This window comes from Triturus cristatus, chromosome 2_1 (assembly GCF_964204655.1).
Source record: "Triturus cristatus chromosome 2_1, aTriCri1.1, whole genome shotgun sequence".
NCBI lineage: Eukaryota > Metazoa > Chordata > Amphibia > Caudata > Salamandridae > Triturus > Triturus cristatus.
The window spans coordinates 264,829,878-264,841,989 of NC_140581.1; the positions used below are offsets into that span (position 1 = coordinate 264,829,878).

Genomic DNA, 12,112 nt, shown 5'->3' on the forward strand with positions numbered 1-12,112 from the left:
CCAGGGTCTGTACCCTTATGCTGGACCTGCACCTGGCAACCCTGGACTTCGGGGGAGTACACCAATCCCCCCAAAGGGAAACACACTCTCCTGGAGTTGTGTAAGAGTCTGCCTGGGGCAGGTCTTCTGCCTCCTGTCCACCTGACAGAGCATGAAGATCCCCCAGGCCAGACATGGCCTAACCAAGGTCAGTCCTGGGGTGCTCTGACCTCAGAGCTGGCAAGCCCTGAGCCACTGGTCCTTCCACTGGGGACTGATTCCCCCTCACCCTTTTCTCTGGACACATGCACCCTCCCCACTGGAGAGGTGCTACCAGACACCAGAACTGGTGGGATGCTTGTTACAGTAGTCCCCCCCCAGTTCTCCTGACACTTTTGGATCCCCCTCAGGGGATGGCCACCCGGTACAGACTAGGCCCCCCTCCTGGTGCTCACCCAATGAACCAACCAGGCCTTGGAACTGGGTTTAAGGCACCTTTGGATACAGGCCACTCCCACTCCTTCTCCTCAGACAGGACGTGGGACCCTACACCCCACCTGCTACACTGGGACCTATCTGGGCTACCACAAACCTCCCCTACCTCACTTGGTTGGAAAAAACCTGAGCCACCCCCTTCAGGATCACTCCCAAAAGCTTTTTTCTGACCCTCTGGAATCCACCAAAAGGTCTGCCTCAAGACAGGTGCCTCCAGTGCAATCTCCCTGGGGTCAGAGAACTCACACTCCACCGACAGTTGGCATAGCTCTGGAAAAGTTGGCATAGCTCTGGAAAACAGGGACTTAAAATATGCTCTCCAAGAATTTAATCATATAGCCCCACACAAGTGTTAACCAAGCTACCCTTTACCTCACCATCCAGTGCCTCACACAAGTACTCCACCCCCTCTCCTGAGATTGGCAAGACAGTGTCTGACTGTCTCTGTCACTCAACCTACACTCTTCTGGGCGGTCTCCTCACTCACACACCAGGACTTCTACCATGAGGGAACCCCTCTCCCTGCACCTCTCACCTAGAGTCAGTAGAGTGTCCCACCCACCACTAGGACTATGAACCCCTGTGCCAGTTCCTGAATCCACATCAGGAACACTGCGCACCGCTGGAGGTACCTCATATCCTTGAACCCCCTGGTTTGTGTCAACCCCCTCCCTCAAGTCAGGCGCCACATCTCTGGGTGTAAGTACTTCTCTCTCAGCACTAGATACTACATTTTTACTGCCACCATCTGAGCTGGACTCTACCTCCAACCCAGCCAAGCTCACTTCATGAGCTGCACACTTATTCTTTTCAGCTAAGGCTCTCTCTATCTCCTTGCACTCCCTGTCCAGCTGTCTCATCCTCCAGCCACGAGCGCGGTTCTGATTCATTTCCTCACGAGCCAACCTTTCCCACAATGTTCCCTTTTCAGGGCCACTGCCCTCTGGATATTCTGGCTGGGGATCCTCCCCCTCAGATTTCTCCTCAGAGTTTGGACGAGTCGGCATTAGGCTCGGAGGGTTTTATTTTGAAGGCCCCACCACCTTAGCCTTCCCCACAAAAGCACTCTATCTACTTGATCGAAGGTGGCCTTCAAGTCAATAAAACGTAAAAGCAATTTCTTTCTTAAACGCTTACTTTTGTCGGAAATTGATTTTACTGCTAAAGTGTTAATAGTGGTTCCCTAACATTTTCAAAATCCTGTCTGGTTGAATGACTCAGGTTGTTGGAGTCGGACCACTCCACCAGATCTTTCAAGATTAGTGAGGCGTAGTATTTTGTTTCTGAATCTATGAGGGAAATTGATCTATAGTTCGATAGATGTGATTAATCTCTCCCCTTGAAATTTGGGTTTATTATCGATCCTCCCCAACTGCTGGGGATCAGTCCAGTTGCCTTCACCTCGTTGTACAATGCCGTCAGCTGGCAGGCTATGTTTTCCGGGTCTAGTTTGTAAACAGCCTGCGGGATGCTGTTAGGACCCGATGCCCCATCTCTTCATCCTGCCATTATTACTTTTGCTGGAGTGTAGTATGGCTCCACTAATATAGACGGTGTCCCAGTAGTTATCAGTGTGTCCTCATCTCTCACATCATCATTGATGTTATTATCTCGCACAGACGAACATGCTTGGTTAGCAACGGTCTTCATCAGGTATGCTGCCCAGACTTTTTCCTGAATGCTTGAGCTGTTTATTGATATTGTTTCCCCACCAATGCCATTGATCGATGCCCAGAAAGCTCCAGTATTTGTTCGTTTGGAATTAAATAGGAGCTTTGCCCAAACCTCATCAGTTTTTGCTTTTCGTTCTTCCCAGAGTTGTTTTTTATATAGCTTTTTCAGGGTTCTTATTTTTTCCCATGTTTGAGCTGAAGCACTGGGCTTTCTGTCATTACTGATTTCACATCTCAGTTATTTTCTTAAAGTTAGCATTTTTGTTAGTAGGCCCACTGGCCTCCATGTTGATTGCCTCATTTTGGTCAAGGATACAGAGCCATATTTGAAATGGCAAATCGCTGTCCCACACTCTTTCTTGCAATATGGTCAGGGTTATTCCCCATTCACTGGTGGTCACATCCACGGAACGCCCACTACTAGGCTTTACTCAAGAGTCCCCTTTGATTCTTTATGGAATAGTTAAAAGTGTCTATGCTGCTGCACAAGGTTCAGCAGCGCCCCTCCTCCCCCGGGGCTTGGCAGACTTCTGTCAAGTCTTACGCACTCTAGCGGCATGGAAGCATTCAGTATTTCAGCGGGTGCTTTGAACGTGGGCACTTGCAAGCTCTGGTCCCTTTCAGAGGAGTCGGGCTGCTTGTGGTACACACAGCAGCACCCGGCAGATGCAGGCTCTGTCCTGAGCAGCGCTTCCAGCCTCAACAGTGATCCGAGGTACTCCCAGCTTCTGTTAACGTGGTAAGTTCAGTTTCCCAGCATGGGTGCAGGGGGTTGATCTTTGTGTTCTTGACCAGAGCCCAGTGATGGAGCAAAGTATTCTCAGCGTCCTCCTAAGTCCATGGGAAACAGTCAAGTGAAAGGTCTCGATGCACAATTTCAACCTACAGGTCGCAGCCTCAATTTTCCAGAGGAACAGCCGAAACTTCGCAAAGCTCAGTTCCAGCAGCCACTTGTGTCATATGAGGTTGCCACGATACTTACTGGCAAGGTGTAGACTTCTCCTGTGCAATCACAGATACACGGGGTTGCCGCCCAGGCTCACACAAGTCTTGGCACTTTGTCAGCACAGTCAATTCTATGGTGGTCCCCTTTTATTTTATTTTTTATTTTATTTGAAAGGTTTTGTATAGCATTGGCTAGACCCGAAGGTATCAGAGTACTTTACAGAAGCAAGGGCAAGGCAATATCAGTGGTACAGTAGTTACATGCAAATGCAATCAAGTACATGAGAATCTTATCATCAAAAACAGGAGAAATGCAAAAATCTTAGGATTTGAAGGTTATATACAGTTAAATAACATAAGAGAGGTATAACCTATGAGCACACAATAAAGTATAACAAAGAAACATTTGTAGGGGTAAGAGGGGTGGGGTAAGAGAAGAGAGGACAAGACAAATCAACAAAAACAGGGGAGAATGCAAAACAAAAAAAACTTACAGACAAGAAGTCGACAAAATAGATGAGAGACCAAGAAGAGCAAAGGCAGGTGTAAACAATAAGGAGAACACAGGGAAAATGAAAGGTCAGCAGGTTCGCAGAGAGATGACCTGTGCAGGTGATCAAAGTATATCAGGATCTGAAAGAATTATGGACTCAAGTATTTATTGAGGAGATGTCATTTAAGGTCTCTTTTGAAGCCGAGATAGGAGGGGTTGCAGCGAAGGTCCCTCGGAAGGACATTCCAGATACTAGGCGCATTTCCTGAGAAGGAGCAAGTCTGTGTGGATTTCTTTTTTAGTAATGGGGGAACGAGGAGAAGAGCATTAGAGCTTCTCATCATTCTGCGGCTTCCCGCTCTTATGAGTTTATTAGTTAAGTAAACTAGAAATTTGGAGTGAAGAGCTTTCTGGGTGATGCAGGCAGTCTTGTAGATGCATCTTCCTTCGATGGGGAGCTATTTAAGGGATTTGAGGGCAGGCGTGATGTGATCAAACCGTTTGCAGTCTGTAATAAGCCTTGCAGCCATGTTGAGGACGGCTCTGAGGGGAGCCAGGTGAGCTTTAGGGGTTCCATTAAGAATAGCGTTGCCGTAATCAAATTTAGAGAGGACTAGTGATTGAACCACCCATTTCAAGCCGTCTTGCGGGATGAAGGGTTTGATTTTTTTGAGGTGTTTAAGAGTGAAAAGTGCTCCTTTGGCTGTGTTGTTGATATGTCCTTCAGTGCGTAATTTGTGTCCCGGATGAAACCTAGGGATTTTGCCGAGTTTGAAAGAGTGAGCGGACAGTTAAGGGCGTTGAGGTCAGAGATCCATCCTTGGACAGGGAGACGGTTACTTTTGGGGGAGAATAGAAATGCCCTTTGGCATTCAGGATCACTACAACGAGGCGATACGGGCTTGGCACTCTCCACACAGCACTCGATGCACGGCTCAGTCCACAGCGGACCTCTCCATGCATACATGGGTCACCGAATCACTCATGCACAGCTGTCTCCTCACAATTAGCATGAGAGTCATCACAGTAGGCTCCCCATTGGACTTCACTCCCTCCAACGCTCTTGTCTTCCTCATAGGAGACAATTGTCTTGGCAAGCAGGCAGTTACTAGTGCTGCTGGCGTCAGGTCAAGTGGTCTTGATTTCATTTGGTGATGGCCCCTTACCCAGCTGGGAGACTAGCAGGCCTTAGCCCCAAGTCCTGGTCACAGGCAGCAGTCTTGCAGAGCTTCCCCTTCTCACACAGCCGTCTGGCTGCTTGGCAGATGAGAAATTTTGGGGTCTCAACCTCCCAGTCTTATAGTATATTTCCAGACTCTAAATGTGATTTATGGTCTGGGTCTTTGAAATTTTATGTTGAGGTTCTACTACTTTTGAAGTGTACACTTTTCTCCCTCTTTTTCCTCTTGAAAGTCTGTCTGTCATAGCAGGAGAGACTCCGAAGCTGATAGTCCTACAGCACAGGCCATGGGAGCGAGTATATCTCACACCTCGATCTCAGTCACATTGAGTTAGCAGCCCCATCACTGATGGAAGGGAGTCTCTCCCTTCCTTCAGTGTGTCCAACCCAGCTCACATGAATGCAGCAATAAACAAATCTGTGTGGGGGATTCCTCTACTCCTCATATCTTCACCAGGAAGGCCTGGGCTTCCCAAATGGAACCCAGGGTCCTCCATGTTATGTACCCTTGCAGGTACACTTGCACTCTGTGCACATACACAGCACACATACTGTCCAGTAATGTGACCTCTGTTTTGCACTACCTCAGGTGTGCACACATCCAGCACACACAATCACTCTGTGCGCACTGCTCAGTACTGTATCTCTCAAGTGATGAATTCCTCACAGCTTTCATACATTCAGTAGATGCACTAATCATGCATGTACTGCACAGCACTGCTCTTTCCCTGTACTGAACCCATCCTAGGCACACTTACATACAGCGCAGTCACCACTCCTGCACTGTGCAACACTCTACATCTAACTGATGTAAGCAAGGTTGAGCTAAGCACACAGCAGTAGAACTTTAAAAAAGATGAGTGAGCCTGTAGGCCTCACTCCAGTGACACAGGGTAAAAAGGATGTGTTCACTCCTACTGATCACTACACATTATGCTGCCACCATAGCACTTGTCTGCTTAACTCTTGGTGTCGGCGGCAGCCTTTTACCACTATACGGGTGACAACTGGGGAGCCTCTCCCGGTACATCAAGACCGCAATCCATGAGACAGGTCTATGTCATGGCGCACATGCATGATCAGTGTTTACCTATGACAACAAAAATCTGCATCAGTGATCCAGACAACAGTACAGTTGGGCATTTTGGGCAGAAGTACACATCTTTTACCATGCAGAGGACTTTTTCATCTCAACAATGATAATACAAACTCATAATTTTCTCAAGCTACTACACAATGAGCCTACTCTAAACCTCCTTTAAACTTACAGTTAGCTGTAACATTATGAGATACATTGGTCCTAGTGTATTCTGCAAGTGCTTCGCAACAGTTTATTAGCGAGTTCTAGAACTGTGGTGAAAAATCAAACATTTCATATAGGAGCTGAAAACCAAGATACATTATTTGAGATTGCTGGGTCAGCTTCCCCTAGAATACAGAAAGATACATGACATAGAGCCAAATGGCAACCAGATAGTAGCCTTTTTAAAATACAAGCCAACGTTTGCTATGGTCAGTCTAAACATAAAAAATACAAAAAATGCATTCCCATGTTATATGTTAATGTAGATATAAGTGCAAAACAGTTAATTGTGAGAAAGGTGCCCTCACATGCACTCTTTCGTTAAAACTATTGTATTCCTGCAAGCAGCAGATACTCTACCTTTTAAATTAAAGAAGTGCAGGTACTGACAGTGCCTGACGGTACCTATCCATTTATTACACTGATCATATTAGAAATGGGAAGAATGCTAGGGTCCTTCGATTTCAGTGGGTTTGCAGCAGTTTTTAGAGCTTCCCATTGCCTAAAAGAGGTTCCTTACAGAAATGTATCTTTTCAAATTAGCTTTATTGCTTGAGCTCACATTGCTTAAAGTCTCACACAGTGCACACAGAAAAAAATGGCAAAGTCACACATAAGCAGTCCGAAACGTTGCCAGCTAAAATGCAATTTACAATAGGCATGAACCTGGACCGGCAGTACTCAGGACACTCCCAGTGGTTATTTTGCGTCTGCAAGATTTACGTTCTTCTGCTCAACGTTTGAAGAAAGTGGTGATTATTTTACCTTAACTTGTATCCTAAAAAGCTGACAACTTAAAGGCTATTGTTCCTTTTATAGAAGAATCCCCTAAAATTGTCCTTAAAGTGTCTAGTATTTCTTTATCGGAACCAGTTTATAAAGTTAGACGATCAACAAAATCCCAAATTTTCCCGTTTGATATTAGCTTAACGTAGAAAATACAAGTAGGAAAGTAGAGATTGAACTAATCTAAAAGTATTACAAAAGCGAACAGACAGAGTTGTCAGGTTAAATAAAAAGACTACATGGGGTAGTAAATAAATGCTTATTCAAATACCAACTCCTGGTGCTTTCATCATCTACGGTATTTTTCTCTAAAACATGAAGCAACTCTAATTACAAGTGTGATTAATGTATTGGAAAGCCACGGCAGTAAAACGCTGTAAATGAAGCACACTTGGGGGTTATGTAATTGTAACTGAAATGGGAAGGTAAACGTTTTTGATGGCAGTATCAATCTGTCGTCTTGACAACGCTGAGGGTGCCGCTGGCAAACAGCAGAGGGCGCTGTGAGCTAAATCACCATCTCATGAAGGAGGTAGGCAGCTCTCTCACGCCTAGCTCGTCATCACATATCACCTTGGTAACGGGACGCGGCTCTCTGCACAGGGTTACTCGGGTGCCTTTTTACCGCACTGGACTCCTGGGCAAAATCTTCGCCGCGCCCGCTGTATCTCTGGCAAGCACATCATGTCGGACATAATGTGCCAGTGGCTGAACGAGGAGCTGCGGCTGTCCCGGCCTGTGGGTGAGTGAGACGATGGAGGCCATGGCGAGCTGCCTTCTCCAGCGTGGAGACAGCCGGTTTCCAGAACACAAGCACCTTTCAGAATGGGGTAAACTCTCGCCGTGGAAGCGAGGCTGCTGTGAAACTAGAGTCAATGTCCAAAAGGGTAGTCCAGGGGTTTGTACATAGACGTAGAAAGTGGAATAGATTGGTTATTGCCTCACTTTCCTTTCCCTAGGGAGAGCAGTATTCTCTTCGTTTACACATATGGACAACAACAAATGTAGTAGGAAAAACAATACAAATCCCTTTTTTCATTTCATTACAAACGTTCCCTCGTTGAATCGTTAAGCCGGGTATGGTTCCGTTGGGGTTCGCAACTCGTTGGCCTTTCGCTGTAGCAGGAATCTCAATAACCCAAACAAGATGGCTGCTTCATTGACATGTGTCAAGTAGAGTATGAGCTATACATGCCAGTGTTTTGTTACTATGGAAACTTATTGGCGCTGCTGAACGACGTGGACAGTCATTGGTGGAAATGCGTATTAGTCTGATAAACCTCGTCCAGTGGTGGGTTAATTGGGAACACTCCTCCCTCTACTGGTCACAGACAGAGCCTTCATTTCTAGAGTATTGTGTTTGTTATCTCGTATGCCTATTAAATTGAAACCGGATTAAATGATCTTGGTTTTCTGATCTCACGAATTGATTATGAAGGTTTGCAAAAATCTAGCCTGTTGCAGCTACATTCTCTGCCCTACATCATTAAATGAATGTATCAGTGTAAGTAACTGGTGCTCATGTAGAGCGCCCCGGGTTGAGTTCGCGCTATATAAAGCTGCAAAAGATAACAAGCATTTGCAATGCAATAGGTCTCGCAGTTACACGAGTTAAAGCTATTGGCATTGTAAATGACAATGCCAATAGGCATTGTTATTTGCAATGTCAATAGCTCAAACTCGCGTAAATGCGAGACCTAATGCATTGCAAATGCTTGTTTTCTGAGCAGACAAAACCCATCCCCCCCGTGGCCACATTTTAATGGCTGCATCCTGTAGCCTGGGGTTGCTTTGAATATATTTGCTGGGACTGATTTTAGTTTCCTCGCCGGCCCTGCTGCCGAGTGAGCATGGCATGGTGTCTGTAGCGTCCTCAGTTCTTTACCTGACGAGTCACTAGAGAGCCTTGCTGTAGAGGCCGTTTTATATTAATCATAATAGGAGTCAGTTACCACGGCCTCCTGTGCGTTAGATAACAGCACATAGAATTAAAAACATGCATTTGCAATGCAATAGGTCTCGCATTTACAGAAGTTTAAGCTATTGGCATTGTAAATGACAATGCTTTTATTTATGTTTTAAAAACCAGAACATAAATAAAAGGAATTGTGATTTACAATGCCAACAGCTCAAAGTCGCCAAATGCGAGACATGTTGCATTGCAAATGCTTGTTTTTGTTAGGCACAGGGTGATTAAGTGATTTGCCCAGAATCACAGGATGTAGAGCAAAGTTGCCGAGACACGAACCCGGTTCCCCAGCTTCGAGGTTAACCGCTCTAGCCGTAAGGCTACATCCTCTCCCCCCAAAAAGCTGCCTACTGTGCTGCCTCGCCTCATTCATGCAGTTGTTAAGGAAAGGGTAAACCCATACAAAGTCACTGGGACCTGGGTATAGAGCAGTATGAGAGAAGTGGTCCCAGCATACAGAATCATTCAAAACAAAACATTAAAAAACAATTAACCAAAAAATTCAAAGAAGTTCAAATGCCATTTTAATCACATTGAACAATTATAAATGTTTTACTGAGGTCCATAATTAAGGCAACAATTTTAAAGTCATAAAAGTGCCCAGAAGAGGAGGAGTAGGGAGGTGAGTGATTGAGTGTGGGATTTAGAAGGAAGTGAATACAATAATAAATCCATTCAGAACACAATTAAATTGATCGGCATAATTAAATCTCTGCCGCGTATTACATCCAAATCAAATCATGATTAGAATATCTACAGTTCTGAGAAATGCCATATATATAGAAGATCACAGTGCATCCTGTACTAGTGATAATATTGGCAATGGTGTTGTGTCGACGTTTCGACCCCTTATGTGATGTAGGTACTCATTGCGACCTTACGAGATGGGGTCTTCATCAGGACTGGGGTGCGTGTGGAGGGGGGGTGTGGGCACCTAAAAAACAAAATTAAACAAGTGTAAGGCTAATCAGTCTCTAATCAGGGGAAATAAATGAATTAAAATTATTTACAGAAGTTACCCTATCTGTCAAAGGACAGGACTCTAAGACGTCATAGAATCGTCAAAGGTAGAGGGTTTCAACCTCCTGGATGGTAACGACAAGGGCGAAGAGAGTGGTAGCCACCTAAAATCAAATGGGTAAATCAGTGGACAAAATAGAAATAAATTAACAAAAGAAAGGCGCTCCAAAAATAAGCGCATGACTTACTCTACCGCAGAAAGACTTTTCTGTCGAGTTAAGTCCAGAGGCTCTCAACAATCAGCACTACCGGAGCCGTGTTCAAATCATTATGGATAAACAGCTTGGGATTAATCGCCGCTATTTCACCGTCAGGGAATCAATCTGAAACAGGGGGAGAGGGAGGGGGAGAGGAGATTAAATAATCGGGAGTCAGGGAGGAATACCAGCATTTGTATTGTCAGAAAACATGAATGAATGGAAAGGGATCCCAGGTATTACCCAACTATATTAAGCTAAGGGGAACTGAGTCTAGGAGGTATTCCGAGAAAACAATTCTGTGCCTGTCAAATGCGCGTGTCCAGTAGGATCACGATGGCATTAGACTAAGAAGCATTGGATACTGGATGCGTGTCCGAGGGCACGCGTGTCCGAGGGCACGGCATGAAGGGGAAGAGCAGTCCAGTCGCTTGAGGCACTTAACAAAGGACTACACGGAACAATGCAGCACAGCAGGATTTAATGAGGTAACTAGGTGTCACTTCACCCCAAGCCAGTATCATTAGCAGCCTACTCCTGGGTCTCATCACATGAGGGAAAGGAAAGAAAATAATTATATATATATTTTTTTTTTGCCTAGTCCTTCTTAGACCATAATCCGACCCTGGCCCAAAAACTGTTCTATTTCTATGGCTGTGTCCCGGTTTTGCATTCTTTAACTCTAATCACCCTATCTATATAAATTTGACACAATTTGTTTAATGACCTGGCCAATAGGGCAGAGTTCAGAAGATTGCCGAAGAGCAGGGCATACAGGATACCAAGTGGATACCAAATATCACACAACACCGGCAACTCACATGTTGCTGGCAACCCCTCAAGTGACTTGCCCCTCCCGCGCCTGACCAACGAGAGTGCCTCTCGAAGACACACTCCTGACAGGGACAGGGCAGCGGGTGGCTCGCACTGTGCTGCTCTTGTGAAGTGTTCTGTACCAGAGTCCGCGTCTGTCCAGGACAGTCGCCAACGACTGAATACGCCACGCAGCTCTACCGCGAAGAGAGCAGCCATTTCCGGTTCTGCAGCAACAGTCGCGTTGGTTTCTGTTTTTCTTGGGCGATGGGCGTGCCCTCTTTTTTCAGGGCCTGGTCAGTGATTCTAACCAATAGTAGGGTTCCTTGAAACTTCAACCAACAAAGGACCTCCATAAGACTACACGCTAGCTTGTCACTCTGCCCCAAACCTGCAATTGGTTACCTCACTAAGTTTTTATCTCTTTTGCGTTGCTTAAGCTTGGAAGCAAGGGAGAGGTAATCGGATATTTGAGGTCTTTTGCCCGGGGCGGAAGGTAAGACTCACGTTTGGAATTCAACTATTTTTGACTCCGGAGATTTTGCATGTAATTACCAAAGAGGGATAGAGTGATAAAAGAAGTTGCCCTTAGGTGCTGTTATGGGGAGCGGGGTACTTATTCACGAGAAGCAGTCAGCACCCCTACGAACTGCAGTTCCACATTCAGTATTTAAAACAAGATAAACAAGCCCGGCGGAGCGTGGGCGCGAGCGCTTGGGGGCGGGGGAGCGGACCTTTGAAGAACAAGCGCACACTGAAGTTGACGAGGAGGGAGTTGGGAGGGGGGAGTGGGGGCGGGCACAGTGGTGCGAGACATCAAAGGGGCCGCGAAAGTGAAAGCAAACGAGTGCTTTCAGGCCTCCAAATGGTGCGCGCGCCCGGACGGCGCACATGCACTGTATTTGGAGGCCTGAAAAGCCACTGTTTGCACTTCCAAAACTCGCTTACTATAAGTCTCGCCAGAGCAGCGCTAAGGCGCTGTCTCAGGGGAGACCTAAAAATATTAGAATTATTGAAGTACCTGGCGAAAACGTGCCTTGCTAGTTGGGTTTTGTTTGTGATGATAGGCAAACTTACTCCGATGCAGGTTTCACTAAATATCATGAGGAATACTACTGATTTTATTAACATAAGGCAAATATTATGTTTTCCATTTCTTACTTCTTCTAAATAACAGCAAGACACTACACTTCAAAAGAAGATCCCCTAAGAAGACATTACACGTACTGATGATAAAGTATGCAGCACCAAGCCACAAT

General features: G+C 45.8%; 1 protein-coding gene across 1 annotated transcript in view; it reads left to right on the forward strand.

The window, feature by feature from the left end:
• The first annotated feature begins 7,274 nt into the window (after window positions 1–7,274).
• SPEF2 (sperm flagellar and cilia associated 2) overlaps window positions 7,275–12,112 on the forward strand; it is a 1,083,747-nt gene continuing 1,078,909 nt past the window's right edge. Inside the window, exon 1 of the mRNA XM_085631001.1 lies at window positions 7,275–7,596. Coding sequence (XP_085487127.1) covers window positions 7,539–7,596 — 58 coding nt within the window. The 5' untranslated portion in view covers window positions 7,275–7,538. The remainder of the gene's footprint in view (window positions 7,597–12,112) is intronic.